Genomic DNA, 25,962 nt, shown 5'->3' on the forward strand with positions numbered 1-25,962 from the left:
GGGGTTGAATTCCACAGCCCAGGCTCTGATTTTGAGGGACTGAATGCCACAGCCCAGGCTCTGATTTTGAGGGGTTGAATGGCACAGCCCAGGCTCTGATTTTGAGGGGTTGAATTCCACAGCCCAGGCTCTGATTTTGAGGGACTGAATGCCACAGCCCAGGCCTGCTTCCATGCTGCTTGAGGAGCAGTGATGTTTCACAGCACCAAACCCACCTCTTTGCTGTCACTGGGAGTGAGTCAGAGCACGGGGAATTTTCCCAGTGTAGGAGCAGAGTGCTGCCCGTTTGCCCTTGGCAACCAAACCCCTTCTCCTGCCTTCCTTACAAACGGGGCAGCTGCAAACACAGCCCTGGACAAAGCTGCAAATACCATCTGCAACGGGCTGTGCTTCCAGACAAAGAGGGTGCAGCCTGGTGTTTGTAAAGCATGCACTTATGGAATCAGATAAGAACAGGTACAAAGAATAATGGTACAACTCGGGCTGCTTGTGGAATTATAAACATTTTGTTCAACCAGTCATACACCCTTAGTCTGAGCCAACTCCTTAGATGTCAGAATTCTCTATATTTTGATATTATGGTTAGGGCAAAAATATAAAGTAAACAAACACAAAAGTAGTTCCATAATTGAATTAATCTTTCAGCTTATAAGAAGTCAAACAGGATATAATTATTATGACTTTCCTCTGTGTTCGTCAGGAAAAAAAATAGTCCTATGCATAAAAAAACCCAATTATTTATTTAGTAGCAAGCTATAATGGAAGGAAATTTATAGCATATTGTGCTAAATAGGCAATGAGTACAATTTGTAAATGCATTGTCAGAACCACCCATCCATTGTTTGAGTGGGAAACTGGCACCAGGACTTGCTCCTTGAAGGAGAACGGGCAGACCCCCAAAATACAATTTATTTACGTGTTCTTTGATCAGTGGGGCTGAGAGACCTGGGTGCATTTGGGGGTCGGTGGGGCCCTGAAGGCCTCACATGTGGGTGAGAAATTGGTGTCATGGGCAGAGAGCAGGAGGCAAAGCTGCAGGGCAAGGAGGGGACAGTGCTCTGCTCCACGGAGCTGCAGGGGAGAAAGGCAAGAGACAAGGCAGGAGAGGCTTCCAAACCCAGTGGGGAACTGATGGACACAGGAATTTCTGGTTTGATTAAGGTGCACCTGCAGCCAGTTGTGCCCATAGGCTGGGCTTTGCCAGGATCAGCTTCCACTTGTCCCTGTGAGCCTGAACCATGGGAGACTCAGTCCATAAAACATAATCCTCCTGGCAAAGCAGGTGAGCTTGTGCTGCCTGCTCAGGGAAAAGCTGTTAAACCATCCCAATCCACAGCCTGCTGCCTTCATCCAACCTCCGTGCCTTGGACTTGCCAATAAACCATTCCTGGGCTGAAATGGGATTTATGGGGTGCAGCGGTGAGAATGGTGACAGTGCCTGATGGACTCTCCCTACAGGACAACCTCAGAGGGGGCCAAGTGGCCCAGCTCTGGCTCCAAGATAAATCACTTGCTGGGATCACAACGAGGGATATAAAACTGCTTGCTCTGTTATTAATTTGATAATCTGGGGGGAAAAAAGTCCTGAGGAAAAAAAAGAAAAACAATATAGATACTGATTTAAAATTATGGAAGATATCTCAGCTCCTTTTAATTAGCAGTGGTGCAGTATTAATTCTGGAGCTTGCAGGGCTCCTTTGTGAGCCTCAAGTTCTGTGCTTGCAAAAATAGAGCATCAAAACAAGCCATTGGCATCAGAAAAAAAAACCAAAATCAGTTTTATTTCACTTGATTTAACAATTCTAACTTCTCTGACTGAGGCTGGAGGTTTTCCCTTGGGCATTCCTTCTCAATAGGAGATTGAAAATCAAAGGCTTGGAAACCAGGAGGGCTCATACCTGCTGTGAGTGCTGCTGAGATCACAAATGAATCCTTCCAGCAAAGCAAATGTTTTGGCAGAAATATGTCGAGGAGTGGGTTTAGTCCATTGGGCTACAGCCTGGTCTAGACCCTCCAGAGTGATCTTCTAACTAAAACCCAAAAGTGTCTCAATCCAAGGCAGAAGAACAGAGTGCCCATAAAGGAGGCTTTGAGCGCTTGTCTGGCTCCTCAGATGCTGTGTGGGTTTGCAGGCTGCAGGGCATCCCTTTGCTCCTCCTTGCAGATTTCTGGGACTCAGTCACCTTACAGCAGTCAGGATCCTTCTCCCACCCTCTGGGATGTTGGAGGGGGGCAGGAATGACGTGGAGGAGCTTCAGCTGCTCCATGGAAAGCAGCAAGTTCTGTTTGACTGCAAAGGTGTCAAGGGCATAAAAGAATGTTGGATGTTTTCAAATCCAGTGCCACTTTCACATCAAAGCAAATAAAAAATGGCATTTGATAAGTTTTGCTTTAATCGAGGCTGGAGGCTCAGACTGGCATTCCAGCCTCTAGAGCATTAGGGCAGTGGGTTTGTGGCAACGGTGTGACAAGGTCCTGTTTAGGTTCTTCTTGCTCCTTTTATGAAATTATAATTTGCAGTGAATTCTAGCATCATATCCTTTCATATAAAAAAAAATCCGGTGTAGAATATGAGAAAAAATAGAGCAAATATGTTTTGTGAGCCAAACTGTTTGTGGGAGAAGGGATTTCTGTTTCTACTTCAATTGTATCCACAAGGGGGTAAGAACAGTAGATTGGGAAATAATAAATTAAATCATGGTATTACTTAATTGAAATACAGCCTAAAAATCAATCCTACAAACAGTTTTTGTAACAAGACAGTCCAGGTCAGGATGGCATTGGAAATATCTGTCTAAACAGTTCAGTACTGGTGCCTGAAATTGGTGTAACTCTTCATTGTCTTGCTGAAATGTCCTCATTGCAAAATGTCAGGATGACTCTGCTCAACTGTAAGGGAAAACATTAAAGGACAGTTGCAGTTTTTGTGCTGCTGTAACCCGCAGTGTAACGCGATGCTTGAAATCAGAAACAGAAGCGCTGGAGCAATTTGTGCCGAGATTTGCAGAGGACATCTGGCTTTGGGTCCAGAAACGGGCGTTGAGAGGAGTGGGTGAAGGTCACCGAGCAAGCAGGGTGCGAGCAGCAGGAGGGATCCCAGCCCCGTGCCGCGGGTGCGGTGCTGGGGGCAGCTCGGCCCCGCCGCTGCGGGAGGCAGAGCACACGCGGGGAGCGCACGGCAGGGACGGGAGCCTGGGAGAGAACGGGGAACGAGCGCGGGGCGCCGGGGACAGGGCAGCACGGGGTGAAGGGCAGAGCAGGGGACGGCCGGGGATGGGGCAGGGCGGGGCAGATCAGGGTGTGGCAGGGCGGGGCAGATCAGGGCGGGGCAGATCAGGGTGTGGCTGGGCAGGGCAGATCAGGGCGGGGCAGATCAGGGCGGGGCAGATCAGGGTGTGGCTGGGCGGGGCAGATCAGGGTGTGGCAGATCAGGGTGTGGCCGGGCGGGGCAGATCAGGGCAGGGCTGCTCTGCCCGGTCCGGGGCGGAGCGGACCCGACCCCAACCCGACCGCAGCCGGCGCCGCGGAGCCGCCGGGCGCCGGCGCTCGGGGCCGGGCCGGCGGAGCATCACCGGCGGCCGGAGCGGCGGTGCCCGGAGCGGCGGGGCGGAGCCGGCGGGCGGGGCGGGCGCGGCACCTGCGTGCTGGGAGCCGGCGGCGCCGGGCCGGCCCCTCGGCGGTGCCGCCAGACGGCGGCGGCCGGGCTGGGCGCTGCCGGCAGCCGGAGCATCCCCCGCTCCGCTCCGCCCCGCGGCCGCGGCCATGACCGACAACATCCCGCTGCAGCCGGTCCGGCAGAAGAAGCGCATGGACAGCAAGCACCGCGGCGGGTGAGGGGCGGCGGGGGCGGCGCGACCCCCGGGGCGGCGGCGGGGCCGCGCTCGGGATGCGCGGGACGGGGGCGGCGGCGGCGGCCGGAGCCTGGGCGGGAGGAGGAGGAGGAGGAGGAGGATGAGGATGAGGGGGAGGCAGGCGGGCGCTGACAGGTTGCTCCTGACGCCATTGCCGCGGCACGCCCGGCGCAGGGCAGGATGCAGGCGGGCTGCGGGAGCGGGGACAGCCCCGGCGGGGAGCGGCCCTGCCCGGCCCGGCCTTCAGCGCCGGAGCCGCGGACACAGCGGGGCAGCAGCGCCCGGAGGGGCCGGGCCGGGCGGGGACCGTGTCACCGCCGCCGTGTCATCGCCGCCGCACCCGCCTGGCCCGGCCCGGCTCGGATCCTGCTTGTCATGGTCCATCCCCGCTGTGGCGCACGGCCGGGGCTGGAGAATCCCACGGCCTTGGCTGGGAAGAGCGCAGGACCATGGGTGGTGCGTGTAACAAAGGCCCGGCTCCCATTAACTGTATCAGCTCAGCAATACAATGTCCTTGTTGGCGGTGTTGCCGTAGCCCGAGTGCGCGATGCGTCCCTAAAGGAGACGTATGGATGTGTTCGTACCGGTATTCCCGTGCAGGAAGTTAAATAAGAAAAATGGTTTCCCAATAGTCTTCCATTACGAATTCGCAGCGCTGTGCAGACAGGTTGCTTTGCACGCAGCAGGGTGTACGTGGTATCCGAGTCACCTGGCCAACAATTGGCACAGCATTTCATTCATCCCTGGAGAATTTGCGTTTCTTAAATGTGGCGAGTGATGTTAGCAAAATAAATCAAAATATTGAAAGAAATCTTCACTCTTAGAGCAAGGGGAAATACACACGTTTGCCTTGCCGATGTTTTTGGTTGGTAGTTCGGGTTCAGAGCCCTGTAACTGACGTTGTTGTACGCAGTTTATTCAGCTGCAGATTTATTCCTTGCTGTCAGGTTGCTGGTGGTGCTGTGGCAGTACCCAGGGCAGGGAGGTGTGTGTGATGCAGCAGCAATCCCCCGTGCCTGTGTCACATGCACCGCTGAGCAAGTGCCACAAGGTGCAGCCACCATGGCCTTGCCTTTGGTGACGTGATTGAAGGGAGAGGTGAGGGCCTGGGAAATTTCTCAAAGCTGCTCGAGTGGTTTCTTTTCCTGGAGTTCTCTAATCTCCAGCGAGAGCCTCCTGGGTGTTGGGATGTGGTTAGTGCTGCCTAGCAGAACCTGCCCTCAGCTAACCCGAGCCATGGTTCATTGCCTGTGGATCCTGCCTGATTAGCAGCCACAGAGAGGCTTTCCAGTGGTAGCTAAAGAATTCCAGCAGCACAGGAAGGAAGCTTGCCTAGGCTTTTTACTCAGTAGCAGTTGAAATAAATTGGATTTGGGGTTTCTGTTTGGTGCAGTAATTGTTTGGGGGTGGGATTTGTCATATAGGAGGAACCCTCGTTTTAGTGGTGTGATCTCTTGGTATTTGATCAAGTGATGGATAGCGAAGCATCGAAGTCAAGCCAATCCAAACCAGTGTTACAAACCACAGAAGAAATCCAGCAAGTCGAGGGGTCCCTGGTGTCACAGCCAGAATAGAGTCCTGGGAATCCTAAGCCATAATCAAGGCCTCCTTTCTTCTGTTCCCTCTGAGGAAAAACCCAAACTAAAGCCATCCAGTTTATGTGCCTTGATGTGTATGAGAGCCCAGGTTGAGCAGGTGTTGATGGGCTTCACTTCAGCACAGCCCCAGCTGGTTTCTACTGTGGGGGTCCCCCAGCAGTGGGGGTGAGTTTTCAGACAGATTTTTGTTGGTGTGGTATTCTGGAGTGGGGAGCAGATTTCTGGCCATGAATGTCTCTGTAGAAGTCTTTGTTTCTGTTGAAGTCAAAGTGAGAGATGGCTAATTCACCTGTAGGGCAGGTGCCATCCGGCAAGGCTGTCATTACCCTCTGCCCCTGGCATGCTTTGAAAGGGAGCTGGGGAGGAGCTGGCCTTGCAGAGATGAGTGATGGCTCAGACAGCTCAGGACTGTGTTGGAGAGAAGCCACGGGTTTAAAGAGCCGAGTGGGAGAGCGGGGATCTGTTCCTGAGCACAGCTTCAGCGGGGCTCTTCTTGCTGAGCTCTGAATTCCCGTGCTGTGCCCTGAATTCAGCTGTGTTCATCCCAAGGCTTTGCAGCACTCTGGAAAGCCCCGTGAGCGCTGTGCCAGCGAGCAGGGAAGGGTGGCAGGAGCTGCAGCAGCCCTGCTGGGATGGGAGTGAGCCGGAGCTTCCCAGGGCCCAGTCCTGCCAGGGAGGAGCTGCGAGTTCCTGGAGCACCCCGGGTGCTCCGCTCAGCATGTGACACAAGTTTTCCCCTAAATAGCTGGTGGTGTCAGTCCCCAGTCCTGCAGGGCTCCTTTTAAAGCAGCAAACTGCTGTTCTCTTGCAGCTGCTGCCGTGGAAAAGGCCTGGATCCAGAGCTGCAGGGGAAGCAGAGGGAAGGAGGAGCTTTACAGGAACACTTGATGAGGCCGTGCCATTGTGCTGCCTGTGTACTCTGGCTCTGTTTAAAATGGCAAATTCCATTTCAGAGTCAACAGAGAGGGATGGCAGCTCCTGCCCTGGGAGAGCCTGTGTGGGTGTGCCTTGGCACATGCAGGGCTGGGGCTGAGCTGCCTTCCCACAGCCAGGGAATTGCAGGAATTGCAGCTCTCCTGGCCCCTTCCAGAGCCATCCCAGCTGCACGGCCTGCAGCGGGAATGTTCCAGAATGTTCCACGTGGAGTGTCTCATGTGCAGGTGCATAAAAGGGCGAGGTGGTCGTGCATGGCTCTGGTTTTCTTTAGCCGTGGAAAATCTGTCCCCTGCTTTTGGAATAATGTCACGTGGGGGTTGGTTTGTGTGTTAGAGGTGCCAAGCACAGCCCCTGAGGGTCACAGAAACAAAATCTGAGAAATGGGCTGAGTTTAGAAGTGACTAAATAAGTCAGTGAACTTCAGCAATAATTTGACAAATGCTAACTCAGAACACGTTTGGTTATAGGCTTGCACACCTACAAACGTGCCACTTTTTTCCCCATTGGGTTTGTTTTACATGGGAGTATTTTGCATTAGATCTTCAAATACTTCTGCATCAGACACACTGCATTTATAAATAAAAACCTGCTTCTTGCTAGTGGCTGTTCACCTGGCAACTGGCAGTCACTCTGCCTCTTACATCAGCACCAGGAACGTGGTTTTGTAAGCAAATATAATCCCAGGTGAAGTGCAGAGCCGACCTGTTCTCCTGTTCCTCCCGTTCATTTGGATCCCTCTGCAGATTAAGGGCAGCATCACTTACAGGACTGAGTTTCAGGTACAGTTTGCATCCTGAGAGATTCTTTTCAGTGGTTGTGACTGTATTTGAGGATTTGTGAGTTTGCTTCCCATTGTTATTTTTGCCAAGTTATGATTTAAAATGTGAATTGCACAGTGCTGTATAAGCTGCCCCATATAAGCCTTCTTCATGTATTTTTCATGGTCTTTCTGTAAGGTGATAATTTTTAAAATCCATTACTTACCTTCACTTGCTAGTTTTCTCTTCTTCAGGGGTTATTGCAGGATTGTTCTTCAGTCCTTCAGCTGCAAAATGGAAAAGGAGAAATGTTTAGGAATGTGTTCCCAAACTTTTACAGAAAACTGTTGACATTTCTGTAACGTTGTGATTCCTATTCTTGGAAAGTGCACATTAATTTTATCAGCTTTTCTCAGCAGCAGTGTCAACTCTCAGCTGTTTTTCTGGACAATCTTTCCCTTTCCAGGATGCAGTCTTTAGTTTTCATGATGGAAAATGTTTTATTATTCCTACTAATGCAAATAATTCTCTGCCAAAAACTTCCTCCTGCGCCACTGCCTTTGCTCTGAGCAGAGAATTTTATAGTAATGAAGCAGCCCCTTCCCTCATCATCTGCATCTCTAAGCTTGTGACTTAAAAATAGGGGTGGTAGCCAGAGAAACAGCAGATCACAGAACTACACAATGCCTGCAAAATTCTTGCAGGAAGGAGCAAATAAAGCAACTGGAAAAAGCTGATAGCTCCAGTCAAAAGGACTTTTTATTTAATGGGTATCAAAGCTAATCTGAAAACACGTTTGTATGTGCCCAGAGTACTTTGTTTCTGCCCATATGAATAGATTTTTCTTTTTTTACATTAAGATTATTTCATTTCCAGAGGAGAAAGGGAAAAGGAGAACTAATCTTATTAGTTCTTATTAGATCTTATTGATTCTTCCCCAGTGAAGTTTCAGACATCACTGAAAAGTTTAAAAATTATTAAAAATTAAGGCAATTGGCTGCCTTTGGGAGGAGTGATAAACTTCTGCTGGAAGAATGAGCACATGGTTCTGTGCTTGAGAAATTACTCTGTTCTTAGCAAAACTTCACGTTTAACTTATTTCAGCAATTCATGGGCTGGCACTCGGGCAGTGATTGTGAGATGACATTCCTGCTGGTGCAGGCTTTGGGGGGTGGAATGCTCTGTGCCCACCCAGCAGAGCACAGGAGGGAAAGCAGGGTCACAGAGTGGGGAGGGTTAAATGCCAGCACTGGGGCTGAGTGGGTGCTTTCAGAACAAAAACCCTGGAACCTTTACGGGGTGAAAGTCAGGGTTTGCTGTCGGGATTTTCAGCCCCTGGCACAGGAGCTCCTGGCTGAGGCTGCAGCCCTGGGCTGTGATGTAATGGGATTCCTGAGTGCTGAGGAACCTCCCCAGTTCAAGTGTTGCAACCTGGGGCTCCCAGCGCTGGTTGTAGTATTCTGTTCGTTGGGAATTTTTAAATTTAATACTTGACAGAAACCTCGTGCTGTAAGGCTGCGGAGGAGACTCCCAGCAGAAATTCTGGATGTTCTTTACTTGGCCATCCATGCTCCTGATATTTGCCTTCAAAAGTTGTTAGGCGGGAAGTTTTGCTTTTGTTTGTTTAATTAGTTTGTTTAATTTTCAGTTTGCTTTCCCTGTAATTCAGGAGGTTGCAAAAAGTGACTCCAGCCTTTCACAAACCTGTTATATTTACTCAGCAGATTCTCCCATGCCCTTTCTTGCTTATTCTTGGAGCTGCATTATTTTTAGGTTGTTTCTCAAACCCTGTAGTAGCACAGCATTTGTAAATCACCGTTCTTACAGCAACAAGTGTGTTTGTGGTGGAAATGCTACAAGGGGTCACCCTGTTGTAAATATTGTGATGTAGGTGTGGGGCTAGTTTTGCTGTTGAGTACAATCCCTGTAAGAGGCCCAACCTCAAAAATAAACAAAGGTAAATGGTTTCAGATGTCTGATTGCAAGGACTGCCTGGTTTTTCCTAACTGGAAAGCTCATTGTGATGAAATGGGCTGTGTGGACACCAGATTTGCTCCCTTGGGTAAAGCTTCTTTTTGGAGCCTTTTCTCCTTTGTGAAAGAAGGAAAACCACATTTTTTCTCCATTTTTTTCTCTGTATAGCATATCTATGTTCTGTTGGAATCCAAATACCACCATTTCCAGTAGTTTCTGTTCAAATATATGTGGGATGCAAGTGGCTATTTGTCTTAGGTCTTCACCTGCAAACACAAAAGCAAACGGCAGTGGAAAGGTATCCAGCTCATAAAATACATTTCTGTAGTAGGGCTTCTGAATCTGAGTGTTTAACACCAGTTTTGCTATTTGTCTGGTCTTGGTAACAAACTGCCTTTCAATGTGGATTTTATACATAAATATAGGGGGGGAAAAGAATCTGCTTGTAGTTAGTTTTTTTAACAAGCAAAATTAGTTTGTAGAGGTGACAAAAACTGAGAGTTTCAGGGGCACGCATAACTTTTCAAAGTGGTTCTATTTAGGGTATTAATTGTGGTTGTATGGCACTACCTAGGGAGCAGCTGAAGAAGGAAACCCACTTAGAAAAGTTACAAATTCAGAGTAACAGGGAATGTCTCTATCCAGAGGCAAGCAGGCGTGGCAGTCGTGGTGCTGCAAGCCTGCAGGAAATCAGAAGTGTTTTATATATACCTGAGCATGAACCCATCTCCAGTTATTCCACTGCAGTAATTGCATTTAGGTGTTGGAGGGGAGGGTTTGGCTTGGCCTGGAGCTGAAGGAGGCTCTTGGGCAGCACCCAGAGATGGTGATTCCAGACCCTGTGGATCCCTGTTCCTGCAGCACTGCTGTGGGTGCTGTGCAGAGCTCTGCTCTCTCAAAGCTCCTTTCAGAAGAAATCCACCTTCCCTGTGCTTGGGGGCATCTGTGCACTGAGGCTTGCATTGTTCTTGGCACACACCAGAGAAAATCCACCTTTTCAGGGCTTGCCTGAGTCTCTTCGTGAAAGAGAATCATGTCCAAATAATTTGCTTCAGCAGAAGTGCTTGTTGTGTAGTTCTAAAAGCCTGTGAGAATTCATCTTGCCAGTCACGCTGGTGAGTGAAGGGCTGTTCAGGGAGCCCTGCATCACGTGGTGACACCTCTTTATTTCTGGAAGCAAAGCTGAGTTTTAGTCCCCTTCTGTACTCGGGGAACTGACTTAACTGATAACCCTTCTTTCTATTTGCAGCCAGCCGGGCTTGAAACATGAAAAATTCACTTCTTTGTAGGTAACCACCTTCTGTGTGGTGAGATGTGAGCTCTGCTCAGTGCACTGTGTGTATCTCTGGCCAGACAGGGACTTCCAGAGTGCTTTGTGCACCTCCTTCAGCAGTTATTTCTCTGTTAGCTGTGCATTGATCTGAACTTTTGGGGCAGAACGCTTGAATCAAGAACAGATCTTTGTGGTACATTCTGGAAGGATGATTTGTAAGAGCTCTGGGGTTTTTGGTGATGGATCTGGCTGGTGCTGGCTCTGCCAAATGTCAGTAGGTCTGTTCTTCAAGGAGCAAGGGCACTGGGAAGAGACTGGCTTTCAGAAAGCAGCAGTGGCAGCAGAAAAATGCCCTTTTTGGCTCAGGGAGGTGATTTTGAACAGAGAGGCCTTTTCAAGGTGCAGGAAGGATGGCTGGTACATCTCTGCATCTCTCCTGAAGGACCTGACCTGGGTTGGATTCCGCGCCTGGAGTAAGGATTTGTAAAGTGGGGCAGGGCAGGCTTCCCTTGCCTGCAGTTGGTGTGAGCAGAGCTCCTGGTGGCCTCAGCGCCAGCCTGAGGGTCCTGTGAGGCACCTGGAGCTGGGCCAGGGGCTGCAGGGGGGCGTGTGGCCCAGGGAGGCGCGTTAGAAATGAACGAATGGGTTAATTAATGGTCCCTCTGCAGGTGCTGTGAGTGCCTGAGGTGCTGTGGGAGGAGGGAGCCCAGGCCTCGGACTGTCTGGCTTGGCCACCCAGAGAAGAGAGACCAGAGGTACCCTCGCAATGTCATCAACAACCAGAAATACAACTTCTTCACCTTCCTGCCTGGGGTAAGCATCAGTGGAGTTGATTTTCATCGTGCCACCCCAATGCTTCCCCCATTTTTCAGTGGTTTTACAGAAGATAAGTGCAGGATCTGGAGCTGGAGAAAATGGTGGGGTTGTGTTTGGTGGAGTTCATGCCAAGACTGCCTCGGGGCAGCCACAGACCAGACACAGAGGTGTCCTGAGTGTCCAGGACTGCTTTCAAACTGCCCCAAGTCAGCATTTAGTCACTAGGAAAGCATGCAGAAATGTTCCTGGTGGTTACTTCAACATGTGTAACATCCTCCCTCCTCTTTTTGTCTTTTTTTTTTTTTTTTTTTAGGTGTTGTTTAACCAGTTCAAATACTTCTTCAACCTTTATTTCTTGCTCTTGGCCTGCTCTCAGTTCGTGGTTGAGATGAGGCTTGGAGCACTTTACACATACTGGGTTCCTCTGGTAGGTCATTCAAGGTTTATTTATCCAAGAAAGTTTTGGTGTTTGACAGAATTTCTTGTGCTGCCTTTTCTGTGGGGTGCTCGTACCTTTAATCATATTTTTAACTTATATTTTAGCAGTCTGTGCTGTGCATGCTGTAGGGTTCAGCTTTCAGTGCAGTGAGATCCCTGCTAAAAGCCACAAAGAAGTGAAGGGGCAGCTTTGGGACACTGCTGTTAAAATTCTATTTGTTTTAAAGCCTGGATTCTCCATGAATGACACATGAATGACACATGAGATGACACAGTCAGTTGGAACATGTGGGAGTATTTTGGGGTGATTATTTGAAGGCTCTTCAAACAGCTGAAACCTAAGCTGAAAATAGCTGATGCTTTTTTAGTTTTATTTTGGAAAGCAAGTGGGAATTTCTAGGTAAATGAATGAATGCATTTCATTACTATATTAATTAATTAGATCACACATTTAGATATGTGTAAGCACTAGAAACCTGCAGTTTCTAACACCACCTTGCTCCCTTCCTAAAGTTCCCTATTGACAAGGTAATCAGGGCCTGGTCTTAGCTTTCAACACAAGTAAAAAGTTCATTTTCTGTGGTGCATGAGGAGTGTTTTAACTGTTTAGTGACTCTGAGCTAATAGTCTCTGGTGGAAACATGACTTTGTGATACCAAGCCCATAAAGAATTGGCTTGCATTAAGTAATTATTTCTCATACACTGAAGGATGTGGTGCAGGCGTTTCCTCATGGCAAGAGGAAATGAAATGCACAGAAAAGCAGGACTGAAGCCCTAATCAGGCAAACGTGTAATTATGCCATGAGTAGAGCACATAAATATCTCTAGAGTGTTATTTGTGTAGGTGGAGTGTCTGCATACAGCCACACAAGGCACATGCATCCCCTGTTTATCTGTGTCTATAAAAAGGGGGTTAGACAGATTTCTGTATGCATTTCTATACAAAGAAATCTCCCAGATGTCTTGTGCTGATTTCAGTGGCTCTGAGGTGCTGAGCACTGAGATTTGAGGGATCTGCCTTACCCTGGACTTCCCACTCTTGGTTACTCAGCTGTGAGGTGAAATGAGATGTGGTGCTTGCACTCTTCAGGAAACTTCACAAAGGTTTCCTTGGGGATAAACTGTACAGAGACTTGCTTGGGAGATTACCTTGACAAAGATGTGCTTGGGGAGAGCATCTTGTTAAAACTGGGAAGTTTCTTAAGCAACAAGCATGTTTTTAAGGAGCTGGTGTGTGTTTGGTACTGGGGATTGCAGAGCAGCACATCTCACTGCGCCGACTGGGGAAGATCCGATAGAAGGAGGAAATGCAGATTGGTGGCGTTGGCACTGATAAATACTGCTGTTCTCAGAGGCAGATGTGATTTTTTTTTTTTTTTTTTTTCCCCCTGACCTTTTGCTCCCTGCTGTTTCCCTCCGTGCTGCTGGCAGGGGTTTGTGCTGGCTGTCACCGTGATCCGCGAGGCGGCCGAGGAGCTCCGCTGCTACATGCGGGACAAGGAAGTGAACTCGCAGATCTACAGCAAGCTCACAGCCAGAGGTCGGCTCCGAGGCTCCGGAATCCTGCCCTGCTGACAGCCAGAGCCAGAGTTCAGGCGCTGGGAGGGGGCTCTGGGCTCCCAGGCACGTGGCTTTGTGGCCACGCTGCTGCTGCGGAGCCCTGGGATCTGGGGATGCTCCTGGGTGGCTCCTCAGCAGGCTCTGGTGGAGGCTGGGGTTTGCTGAGGGGTTCGTGGAATGGTCTGGGTGGGAAGGGACCCTAAAGATCATCCAGTGCCACCCCATCCATGGCAGGGACACCTCCCACTGCCCCAGGCTGCTCCAAGCCCCGTCCAGCCTGGCCTTGGGCACTGCCAGGGATCCAGGGGTGGCCACAGCTGCTCTGGGAATTCTGTGCCAGGGCCTGCCCACCCTAGAGAGCCTAAAAAGACCCTGAAAAGTCTGTGAGGTGTGTGTTTGTCAGCAGAAAGTGATGCAGCTCCTCAGGACTGGCAGGGTCAGCTCCTGCATTTTCCGTGTCCATCCCCCTGAGGCTCCTCTCCAGCCCTGAGGAGTTTGGAGCCCCCGTTTGGGAGTGAGCCCAGGCTGGGGCTCAGCTGAGCCTGACCCTGCTCTGGCCATTGTTTCCAGCTCTGCTGTACCTAACAAAGACATTTAAATTCTCATTTGAGCAAGCCCGTGCTGCCTCGCTATGGAGGTACTCCAATACCGTGACAAAGATGGTGAGGCCAGGGTTTTGTTTTAAAAAGGGAATGAACTGAATTTGAGCAAGTTTTGCTTATTTTCCATTTCCAATTTCTTAGTTATAAAAGTTTATCCCCCCGAATTATGATGCAGTGATGTAGGTGTAGTAAAAATATGCTGCATTTGTTGCTTTTCAAATGTAATTGCTTAAGGCTGGATATATTTCACATGCCAGGAGCTATGAGGCAACTCCAAACTGGGGAGTTGGAGTTTCTGAATATTAAATCCCCTTTTAATAACATGTTCTTAGTACAACACTTAAAATGCTTGGCAACCAACAAAAGCCTCATGCAAGAGGGGTGTACTACATCTATTTAAAGATATAAAAGAGTTGCCTTCTGGATTCTATTCAATGATCTATAAGGGGCCTGACCTCTCCTTTAGTTCTTTTCATATTGCTATTACGTTTCCCATGAATGATTTCCCTCCCCCCAGTCCTTTAACTTTTCTAATTTTTGTGAGAGAAGCCAAGGAGGATTGGCAGCTGGGCACTAGCTGAAAATCTCAAGCCACTGTCTTTAACATGAATTTTGTGCAGCAACAGAAATGGGACTGTGGTATAGTTTAGAGTAGAAAAAAAGGTAGAAAATTATTTATGATTGTCACATGGTTTGGGGAGAAAAGTAATTTTCTGTCCCTCACTGAATCTCAGAACTTAATTTTTTGGGAGAGCTGATAATTTCCACTGATTAAAACCTCAGCTCCTCTGGGAATTACCTGGGAGCAGGGAAGGGCCTGGTGGGGCTGGGGATGGAAATTTGGGGGTTGGTTAATCTCACCCCTTCGTGCAGTCAGAGGGAGGAGCTGGGCTTTCAAGGGAGAGTGTCACCAGCTCAGAGGGAGAGGCAGCAAACATCCAAATAAATTTGGAACAGCTGATCTGAGCAATTAATTTTCAGTGTGGCTGACAGTAGGACTTGGGCTATTTGCAGGCTGTTTCTTTTTTTGCTGCTGTTGAGCAGCACAGGTCGTGCTGCAGGGGTTTGGCACTGTGCTGAGACCTGATGACAAAAACCTCCACCCTAAACCTTTTTACCTTTTTTATCCTTTTACCCAGATGATCCATTTATGTTCCAAAATGACAAAACCAGCAGACTTCTTTTTTTTTTTTTTTTTTTTTTTTTTTTAGTGGAGAGCTCTGCATTTAAAGGAGAGTTGTTTGGATTGTTACAAAAAATAATCAAATTTCAATCCCCTATTCATAAGCCACAAGCCTCCCTGTGTTCAGGGGTCTGTGTTCTGATCTGCTTGATGGAAAGCTCGAACTATGCTTGCAAATTCCTGGCTTGTTTTTCTTCTCCTGCAGCCCCCCTCCCTGGGTAACACTGCATAATAGAGAGAAACTCCACAGAAAAGTGGGAAGGGACCTCCTACTGAGGGGTGCTACTTAAGATACAGATCATTGGCATTTACCAGCCATAAAAAACCCAATATTTTCCCAAACTCTGCGAGTCCTGCTCCACAGCATAAGGCTACAAAAGCCAAAAGTTTGGTGCAGCACATCAAACAAACCCACCCCCCCTCTTATTGTTTTATTTCTTAGATGTATTTAACTTGTTTTTGGCTTCATCTTTAGTTCCAAAGTAAGTGTTTGGATCTGCACTTCAGTGCAGCTTTGCAGCTCTATTGTGAAATTTTGACCTAAGTGCTCACAGGGCAAAAAAGGGAATCTTTTCTGGCTAATATATTTATTACTTGAAATGATCTGCTTTCTGGTACGTCCATCATGCTGCAAACTTGGTGATAATTTCAAAAACCATAGCTTAAATTGCAGCAAATGGTTTGCATTTGATTATGTTTACTTTCTTGTCTTTAAAAAAGAAAAATCAGGATACAGCAGGGAATGAAACAAACACCAGATAAATTTTAACAATAGATTTTTTGGAATGAGAGAGCAAGACTAATTCCTTTAACAAAGTGATAAACACCAACTTCTGTTCTGATTAACTTAAGGAATTACAAACTCTAAGTGATATAAATGCTGAACAAACCTGTTTGTATTTAGAGGAAGCATTTCTAGTTGCACTTAGTAAAACAGGAGTTTATAATTACAAAAATACTTAAATAGCAGAGCAATTCTGGGAAATGGAACAGTTGTGCTTATTAGCTGGTTTTAAACAGGCATGAGAAAACATCTGATGTTTAGGGTGGCAGTTTCCCCACAGAAAGAAAAGGGAATTACAGAATCCCCAAGATCAAAATAAAACTAATTCAAGTAAGTTGCTTTATGGGAGTCCTGAGTCAAAGGAAACATCTGGTCCTGGGCCTTCTGAGCAGGACGTGTGGTGCACGCTGCAGAGATGTCACCCACGGGGGCCAGGGAGGCTGCAGAGGCAGAATTAGCTACCTAAAAAGGGCATCTCGTTTATCCAGGAGTTATGAAAACCTGTGCTGCTTAGAAAGGTCCCCTCTTTGTTTTACCCTCCAACAGCTGAGGTTGGGAGGGTTGGTGAACAAGACAAATCTGCTCCAGCTGCTTTGGGTTTTCTCAAATTGGAAAAATTTTAAAGCAGATGATACTGTTTTCAGCATAATGATCCCAAAAGCCTTTTATGTGCATAATGATAGGAAATCATCACGTTGCAGCCTTGTCCAGGCATTAATTTTTCTTTTGCAGAATGATTTTTTTACCTCGTTAAGGAAAACCTTACAAAAGTAAGTTTGCCTGAACCTTGCAGGTAGCGCTGCTTCTAGTGACAGTCACCAGATAAATCCTTGTGATCTTGGAGAGAATACAGAAAATATGGTTAAACAAATCCACAGCTTTTTTTGCACTTGGGGTCGGGAGTGGCTGTGTGGGGAGAGCACTCAGGCTTTCCCCCCCTTTCCTTTGCACAGGAGAATATTCAAAAGCACTTTTTGTTGCTTTGTGAATAACCGTATTAAAAGGAGAGGAAGAGATGTTATCTGTCAGACCCTTTTAGTGTCATAGTACCTAACTTTGTATAGCCCATACAGAAGACTGCCAGGGATGCTTTTTTTGATCCTCTTGGAGTGCAGCTTTTCTTTTCAAGCCCCAGCGTAATGGACTCTTAATCCCCAGTTTGCTTCCTGCCCTGGCAGAGATGTCTTTAGCCCAGCATTCGTTTTGTTTACCTTTTTTTTTTTTTTAAACCAAAAAACCTCACAAGGCAAACTCCAGAATCCATGAAAGACCTATGAGATATTTGTGAAATGGGCCATGACTGCTTATAATTTGTAGGAATAATTACAGCATGCAAGGAAGTCTGCATTTATTAGCAGCAGTGATGAAGCATGTTGTTAGGCACACAGTGTGTCACCAAAGCAGCAGGCTGCCCCCAGCCCAGAATGGCTTTCATTGTTAATTTGGAGCAGAAACACTGAAGCATATCCTGAGAAGGATGCTAATGAAGGGACTGCCAGTAGTAAAATCCCAGTGACCTTTGTGCTTTGTGCTAATTTCTATTCCCCCTCCCTTCCCCCTCTGCTTTCCCCCTGAGCTGCTATCTGGCCAGTTAGCCCGTGAATTTTGAGGTACAGTAAGGGTGTTGTCCGTGCCAGGGTGAGCTCCACGTGCCTCCCCCACTTCCACTCAAATCACAGCAGATTAAAGAGGCTTTTGTTGAAATACAACAGACACGTGGAGGCAGGGTTCAAATTAACTGATTATAAATCACTAGTTAGTCTGAGAAGCCAAATGTAGAGCTGGCTAATGATTTGAAATTACTAGCCAATTGTTAAATTAATCCCCTGTTTTAAAGCAACTGGGAAATGTTTGACAGCTGCACAGGAATAAATGTTTACACCATTTCTGGAGGACCTGTTCTCTGCTTGTTTGGCCAGTCCTGCAAGAGGCAAAGGAGAGGTGGCAGAGCTGAGCCAGATACTGGAGCTGCAGCAGGGCAGGAAATGAGGCTGGATTTTGGATGGACCCCTTGTATTCCAGCTTCCAGGCCTTGGCTTGAGAGTCGAGCCTGAGGAGAAGGAGTTGGATTTGATGGTTCCCTGCTGTAGCTTTCTGTTCTTGCTCTGGCATCTGCCTGATGCTGAAAGTGTTTTTGAATTCACGAGTTAAGCAGTGCAGAAAGGAGTCTAAGGAGTTGTTTCAGAGTTATGACCAGGGAGTGGCTGGGGCTTTCTGCAGCCAGGGCTGATGTCTGGAGCTGTCACATGAGGGGCTTGCAGCCCTTTTTGGGACATCCACGCCGTAGTGGGGACAGTGGGCTCACAAGTCTTTCCAGGGCAGCATTGCCCAGTTCCTGTGGTGGAAACATTTCCCAGTTTCGCCCCCATAGTGCAGGGGAAGGAAGGGACAGGAGGAGCAGCACACAGCACCCCAAACCCTGTCCTGCTCTGCTCTAACACCAACACCTTTCCTTTGCAGGGACGGTCAAGGTGAAGAGCTCTAACATACAAGTGGGTGACCTCATCATTGTGGAAAAGGTTTGCCTTTATATTCATCTTTCTGTGTAAAGTTGTTTTTTTTTTTTTTTTGCAAGACCATAGAAAATGAGATCTTTTGAATTCCTACTTACTTTATAATAGGCTTAGAATAGCAGGTGTTGAACACAAGTTTAAATATTTAATCACTTTACAGGCTTCTCCCACCTCACCAATAACTTCATTATCTTTACAAATGAGGGCAAATCTGTAGGCATGCACCTAAAACCTCATTTTTTACTTATGCTATAGCAAGATAAAGAGCTTCCCTATCCTTTCTGTAGTGTTGGACACAGGTTAAATACCTGGAACAAATGCAGCATCCAGGTGTTTCTTTGGGTGTAAGCATTGCAGTTTTGGGAGACCCAGTGATCCATTTGTAGGTACTGGTATATACAGGTATATTTCCCCCTTTGTACAACTTTTAATGTGTTTTTTTTAATCTGCTGGTTTTATGTTTTTCCCACCCACTCTGCATGCAGCTGTGACCTCTAAAACCATTAGTATGAAAATACTCAATACAAAATGAGAAACTTGGTAGCTGCAGATTCCAGATACAACCTTTCTGCTGACATGGGACTCCTTGAAAGGAAACCAGCACTAGTTTAAGATTTCTTCATACTTCTAGAATTACTCTCCAGCCCTTTTGTAAACCTAACCCTTGGGTCTGGTCAGTGGGAGCTGGCACCAGTCATTATCCTGCACTTGGAATTCTGCAGGGAAGCGAGTTCAGGATTCAAAGCAAACTGAGTCCCAGGCTCCAGGCTGACAAAGGAATCCTCTTTGTGCCTCTGCTGCTCTGGGGAAGGCGCTGCACACGCGTGCAGGGCTGGCTGCACAATAATGGCCTTTCTTCTCCTCCCAGAACCAGAGGGTCCCCGCTGACATGATCTTCCTGAGGACGTCAGAGAAGAATGGTAAACATCTGGAACCAATTGTCAAAATAGCCATTAACCTTTCACTGGTTGTTTGGAGAAAATTATCTTTTGGAAATGTGAAAGAAATAGATAATAGTAAAATTTTAGAGAGAGGGGGAACTCAAGTGGTTTTATGGACCACCACTTCTCAGGATGTTATACTCTGGTTTTGTTTGCTAATGAAAGAATGTAGGGGTTGAGTCCAGGGTAAATGAATCTGGTTGCATTTTAGATATATTTACTTACTGTTCAGGCTTGTTTTGTTAAGTGTGGGGTAAGGAAATGTTTGATCAGAAGGGTTAGAAAACAGATTAATGGGAACATTTCAAGTGTCTTAAAAAAAGTATAGCACAGAGAATTCTGGCCTAGTGGAGGGAGAGGAACGTGGTGCAGGAACTCTGTCATTCCATTATTAACAAATGTCAATCAGGGCCTGTTTCCAGAGAAAGAAGGATGTGAATACCCTAGAGGGGAAGCCATGCCCTGAGTTAGCTGTAGGTGCCATGGGCAGAGGTGGGAGGATCCCTGACTGCTGTTCCCATCCCCAGGGTCCTGCTTCCTGCGCACGGACCAGCTGGACGGGGAGACGGACTGGAAGCTGCGGCTGCCCGTCACCTGCACCCAGCGCCTGCCCACGGCCTCTGTGAGCAACTGCCTGACGAGCTGGGCGTGGGGGCTGTGGGCAGGCTTGACCTGAGGACACGGGGGTGCTGCAGTCCTGCTTGCAGGCTGCAGTTCCGTTCCTGGGGCACGCATAAGTGCCAGGAGTCTCGCGGGTGTCACCCCAGGAAATCCCCTCAGCGCACTGCTACCCCAGGTGTGCTCTTGGGCTGCAACACAGAGGCAGTCATTCAGGATGGAAGGCATCTGCTCAGGCTCACTGACAGAGCAAAAGAAAGAGAAAGATGCTGCAAAGGCAAGAGGTGGGGTTCTGTTTTTCTCAGAAACGTGCTGCACTGTAGGGCTGTGCCTTTTAGTTTTGGCACAAATTGCTGTAGCAAATTATATAGCTTATCAGTTCTAAATCATGCCAAGTAACTCTTGGTGCAGTATTCTGGTGAAGCTCCTGTACGTTATTAGGCTGTGGCTGGCTGATAGGAGCTGCTGGGACTGATGGATGTGTCTGTTTGATAGGACCTGCTGCAAATCCGCTCCTACGTCTACGCTGAAGAGCCCAACATTGACATACACAACTTCGTGGGGACCTTCACCAGGGTGAGTCTGCTGGCAGGGCCTCAAATCAGCCAGAGAGCCCCCAGGGCTTATGAAAAGTCTCCATCCTATCAGAAATCCCTCTGCCAGCTCGCCCAGCATCCCTCCCCAAACACCTCTGAGGACTCTTCTCATCCCCTGCTCTTCTCCATTACTGACAAGTTTGTTTATTTTTCTCTTTTTCCCATTGTAGGAGGACAGTGACCCTCCAGTAAATGAAAGTTTAAGCATAGAAAACACCCTGTGGGCCAGCACAGTGATTGCATCGGGTAAGGTGGAGACCCACGTAAAAATTGTTTTTAAGGGAGTATGTTAACAATTTTTAAAGGTATTTCTGTGATGGAATAATAATTCTGTCAGTTGGAGAAATTAGCAGTTGGAATGAGGTTTCCCCCTTGTGCTAACACCTCTGGGGAGCTGAGCTGACATCTAATTGCCTCTTGGACATTCCTAGATGAGAAAGAAGTGGAGTGGCCTTTGGGGCCCTTCTTTAGCATCTAGGAGCAGAATAGCACTTAATTGCTCTGCACATTGACATCCTAATCTGTAACAGAAATGGTGTCAAATGGATTCTGGGAACAGAAGCCAAGATGAAAGATTTCCAGGTAAGTGCTTCCATTGAGTTTGTCCTATATACTCTTAAAAAAGGAAAAAAAATCAAGTCTCTGACAGATTTTGACTCATATATACGATAAACTCCCGAGGCCTGAGATTAATCAATGCCCCCCTGTAGAGGCTTGTCAAAGTAAAAGCCTTGTTCCTCTCCTGCCCAGTGTGTTTGCTGGGCAGTCGTTGGAGGGGAGTGGAATTCTGGAGTCCAGCTCTGGAATTAAACTTGTCAAATGGAGAGACTTGACAGTGCATTTGCAAATATAATTTCAAAGGGTTTATGCAACTGAGTCTGTTTGAAATGGCCATAATCCCACTAGAAGCACTCCTTTTTTACCCATCAGTGTGTCCTCAAGCTTTTTCTACTCCTGGCAGGTGCTTCCTCTCATTTTGACTGACTTACCAATACAATACTGGATTTTGTTTCTCCTGTGGTAGTAACAAATAGCATGCTGCAGGTTATTTCTGTTAGGAGGAAATGTGGATATTATTTTTCTTCTGCTGTGAGTGGAAGCTGTCTGGCTGTGGTGCCATCTCACTGGGGCAGCCCCTGTAAGACGAAGCAGAGCAATGTGTGTTTCTCCATCTGCTGCAGGAGGGCTGGGTCTGACTCTGACTGTTTGCCGTGGATTTGGAGTAGCTGTGCCATCTGCTGATCTGAATTGTGATGATCTTACCACCACCTGCCATCTGGCTCCGAGGATTTGTTGTTGTTTTTGGGGGTGTTTTTTTAAAGGAATGTTTCTCAGCATATTTTTAGAAACCACCTCTCTTGAATCAGCCTTACTTAAAAATAAGTCACCTGCAGCTTGTTAAAACTCTGATTATTAGTGAGAGCAGGGGAACAGTAGAGTATAAAGTAGCAATGTATTGGCAGTGTGCTTTTTTTAGAGTTGGTTTTCTCCATTTTTGCAGACTCCTAACACTGGGCAGTAGCAGCTTTTAGACTGTTGATAGTAGGCAGCTTTTTCTTCATGGCTCTTTGCAAAGCCTTTAAGAGAAAGCCCACAGAAACCCTGTATTTTATGGTGCTAAACTGAATTATGTGTCTGCAAGAAGAAAATTGAGAACTTCGTTGCTCTCAGCTCTTTAGCAACTGTGGGACAGACACTCACATTCACTGATGGGCTCCCAGCAGCTCCATCTGTTCCAGGAAGGTAGGAGTTGCTATGATTCACTTTGTGGTAGGAACAGTATTTAGATAAACACTTAAAGTAAATTATGGATTTTAAAATAAGGTAGTGCTGTCTTTGAGCTCTGGAATTCATTAGATTTGCTCTGATTGTTCCAGCCTTTACCAATAAATAACCCTAGCTCAGAGCTGGTTTAATTTGCACCCACAGTGAAGGTCTGGTGGAAGGCAGCACCAAAGTGGGATTCCAAGTGGTGGGAGGAAATCCAAGAAATCCTCCATCCCTACCAACTTCTATTTATAGTGTGGAGAGACAAGTGGATCAAAAGGGGGTCAGGGAAGGTAGAGCAGAGCTGGCTGCTCTTCCCATGAGCTGCTGGAGTCTGTGATGCTGCATCAAGACCAACCCTGAGAGTGAATTACTGCCTGGGAGGATGTTTCCTGTTCCAGTCTGTGCTTTCTTAGGTGTTGTGTTGCAGACACCATCTTTTTGAATTTCTGGTTGCTTCTGAAATTAGCCTGCTGAAAATGCTCTGCACCTGACAAGTATTTTTATGGAGAAAACCTTTGTGTGTGCAGGTACTGTGGTGGGAGTTGTCCTCTACACGGGAAGGGAGCTGCGCAGTGTGATGAATACTTCCAACCCAAGAAGTAAGGTATGATGAAGAAACGGGTTTGTAATAAATAACAAGGGTCAGAAACTGATCATTTTTTAAAAGAAGAGCCTTCCAAATACTCTATGTACATACTATAGGGATAACCCCATAGGAATAATTAATATTTTCCAGCCTGTTACTATTTTCCAACATAGTTACCATAACAGAACCTATTTCTCCTGATTTTTTTCATCCTATTATACATATGTCCTGACACTTTTTTTCAAGACTGTCAAAACCATTGTTTTACATGTTTATAATGAGACAGTCCCTGATAGAATAGAAAAACTTCTTTTGCTGCATTCTTCCACTGAGGCACAGCTAAGACACGGTGCAGGGATGTTTACACAGCCTGCAGCTTTTGGCACCCTGAGCCCTCTGCATCCTCTGCTGAGCTTCTGAGGGCTGGAAATCTCATTTAATAAGCTGGCAAGAGTATTGATTATAAATTTAAATATGTTTGTAGTGTTTTAAAGGAAGAGGAGCTGACTAGTGGGAATGGCTCTTTGAATGGAATGGCAGCTCACTTCCTTTTGAACAGTGCACTGAGCTGACACCTTCATCTGTGTGCCTGAAGCCTCTCTCTCCTGCTGTTCTAGATTGGCCTCTTTGATTTGGAGGTGAACTGTCTCACCAAGATCCTGTTTGGGGCTCTGGTGGTGGTGTCCCTGGTCATGGTGGCCCTTCAGCACTTTGCAGGCCGTTGGTACCTGCAGATCATCAGGTTCCTGCTGCTGTTCTCAAACATCATTCCCATCAGGTGAGGGGACAGCTGGGCATGCTTCCCAGCACAGCACTGCCTGCTCGGGCACCTGAGCTCTTACCTGAGCTCTTACCTGAGCTCTTACCTGCTCCTCATTTCACAGCTGGGCAAGGCTCGAAGCACAAGTCAAGTTACTGTTCAAACATAAGAATTGCTTTCTTGTTTCTGCTGAATTTGTTCAATTTGTTAACCCATTCACTGGCTCAGGCTGTGGATCAGGCCTTTAAATTCCCTTCTCTCAGTGTTTGGAATACCTTGGTTACTGTGGTAAGAACAGAGCAAAAAATGGAAATGGAGGGTGTTTTACACAGAATGTAGGGGAATACGTTTAGAGGGCAATGAAACTTTGATATTAAATTGTACTGTATTAGTAAGTAGATTAGTAACTTTGGGTTCAGGACTGGGATTCATTTCAGTTCCATTGCTAGTCTGCTCTCTGGTATCCATCACTGTCCTTACTCTGTCCACCTTCCCCTCAAATCATATCTGTTCTTCTCATTCAATTTTGTCATCTGTCTTTGAATCACACTGTAATTACATTGGCCACCAGAGCACTGACTTTGAATAACTTCTCCTGAAACTCTCCTTTGGCACCTCGGGTTCACTGTGGAACTCGTTGTCCTTTCATGCACTGTGGCAGTTCACAAGGATTTTTTCCAAAGTTTACCTGGTGACAGGTTTTATTTCCCTTTTTCTCTTTCCTCCTGTGCAGTTTACGTGTGAATCTGGACATGGGGAAGATTGTGTACAGCTGGGTGATCCGCAGAGATTCCAAAATCCCTGGCACTGTGGTTCGGTCCAGCACCATCCCTGAGCAGCTGGGGAGGATTTCCTATTTGCTTACAGACAAAACAGGTATTGGTGCAGAAAATACAGCTTTGAGTCATGGCACGTTGTTTGGATTCTGTTGCGTTTTTGCCCAGGAAAAGAGGATAATGTGAGATTGCTCTGGACTGGAAGAAATGTGCATTTCCTGTCACTTTGACAATATGATTTAATCAGTTTTTGAAAAAAAAGTTCTGCTTTTTTTTGCTTCTGAATGTGCTGTAAGTAAGGTAGGACAAGAATATTATACTACTTGAAGGAATACTTAAAGCACATTATTACAACAAAAGCCGAGGATAAAAATAAAATTAAAATCAACTTTTTAGAGCTGGTTTTCAAAGCCAGGTTAAGATAACTTACATATATAGGCAGAAGCTGTCTGCTGCTGCCCTTACACTTCTGAAGCTGAGCTTGAACTGAAGGCCTGAGCTGTAATGAAAAGCTTGGTCTGACATAAAATCCTGGTCCCACTGAAGCAGTTTCCAATTTTTTTGGTGCCAGTGGGACCAGAACCATGCCTGCAGCTCCTGCTGGCGTTGACTGTGAGGTGAATCTCATTGTTATTTATACACCCCCACTTCCCAGGGGAATGAGCCCTCGGGTCTGTTGATTCTGGGTTTCCTGCCAGCCTGTGGCTGGGAGTGGCACAGTGGCGGGTTCAGCTGCTGGCCCACATTCAGGTTTCTGTGCTCGAGGCACAGCAGGGACAGGAGGTGTGCTGGGCAGTGGGGGTGTTGTTCCCACTCCATGGTGCTGTTTTCCCAGGGACTCTCACCCAGAACGAGATGGTTTTCAAGAGGCTCCACCTGGGAACGGTGGCGTACGGCCTGGACTCCATGGACGAGGTGCAGAGCCACATATTCAGCATCTACACACAGGTACAATCAGCTGCATCCCCTGACTCCCTGTCCCCAAAATTCCACCTCACTGGGCCGACGGTGAATTCATGTGGTAGGGATCTGCTTGTGAGCTGCTTTTGGGAAGGAGTGAAGGCCTCTGGATGCTTAATTCATAAATCATGTCGTGATTGCTCGTTATGTTCTGTGGGTTGTTTCACATCACGTGCAAGTGTGTGTGCCTGTGTCCTGTTGCTGAGGTCTGAGTCTAAAATGACTTTTATTTAGATATCCAGCTATCTCTTTTCTTTCTCCTTCCTGGCATTTGGGTCTTCTCTTGGTGTTGAGACCCTCAAGTGACAGAACCATATTTAAAAATAAAAAACCAACCAAAAAAAAACCCCAAATTACAAACCCCCAGACTTCAGCTTTATTTGCCTTCACTTTACACTGAATCTCTAGAGAAAACTTGACTACTGATGGATTATTTGCCAAAGTCTCCAATATTTGTCAGGAACATTTGGGTGACTGGCTAGTCCAGTGTGTGAGCAGCGACTTCATGCACTTCAGCTGAGGGTTTGCTGTTGGATTTTGGCAGCAGTGCTAATGAGCAGTGATACTAAATTTGAAGATCTTATGGGACCTAATCACTAGTGCAGAAAATAACATGTGGAATTACCCTGGTAATGGATATATGTCTCATAAAACTTTCATAATTACCA

At 47.1% G+C, this 25,962-nt stretch overlaps 1 protein-coding gene across 2 annotated transcripts in view; it reads left to right on the forward strand.

Moving 5' to 3' along the window:
• Positions 1–3,681: 3,681 nt before the first annotated feature.
• Positions 3,682–25,962, forward strand: part of ATP9A (ATPase phospholipid transporting 9A (putative)) — a 50,969-nt gene continuing 28,688 nt past the window's right edge. For both annotated transcript variants that reach the window (XM_053958583.1, XM_053958584.1), the window contains exons 1-13: positions 3,682–3,830; positions 11,059–11,203; positions 11,520–11,633; positions 13,077–13,185; positions 18,235–18,293; positions 19,156–19,207; positions 19,756–19,850; positions 20,342–20,422; positions 20,613–20,688; positions 22,740–22,816; positions 23,416–23,576; positions 24,292–24,434; positions 25,170–25,282. In XM_053958583.1, the coding sequence (XP_053814558.1) occupies positions 3,763–3,830; positions 11,059–11,203; positions 11,520–11,633; positions 13,077–13,185; positions 18,235–18,293; positions 19,156–19,207; positions 19,756–19,850; positions 20,342–20,422; positions 20,613–20,688; positions 22,740–22,816; positions 23,416–23,576; positions 24,292–24,434; positions 25,170–25,282 (1,293 nt within the window). In that variant the 5' untranslated portion in view covers positions 3,682–3,762. The remainder of the gene's footprint in view (positions 3,831–11,058; positions 11,204–11,519; positions 11,634–13,076; positions 13,186–18,234; positions 18,294–19,155; positions 19,208–19,755; positions 19,851–20,341; positions 20,423–20,612; positions 20,689–22,739; positions 22,817–23,415; positions 23,577–24,291; positions 24,435–25,169; positions 25,283–25,962) is intronic.

Source organism: Vidua chalybeata, chromosome 17 (genome assembly GCF_026979565.1).
Source record: "Vidua chalybeata isolate OUT-0048 chromosome 17, bVidCha1 merged haplotype, whole genome shotgun sequence".
NCBI lineage: Eukaryota > Metazoa > Chordata > Aves > Passeriformes > Viduidae > Vidua > Vidua chalybeata.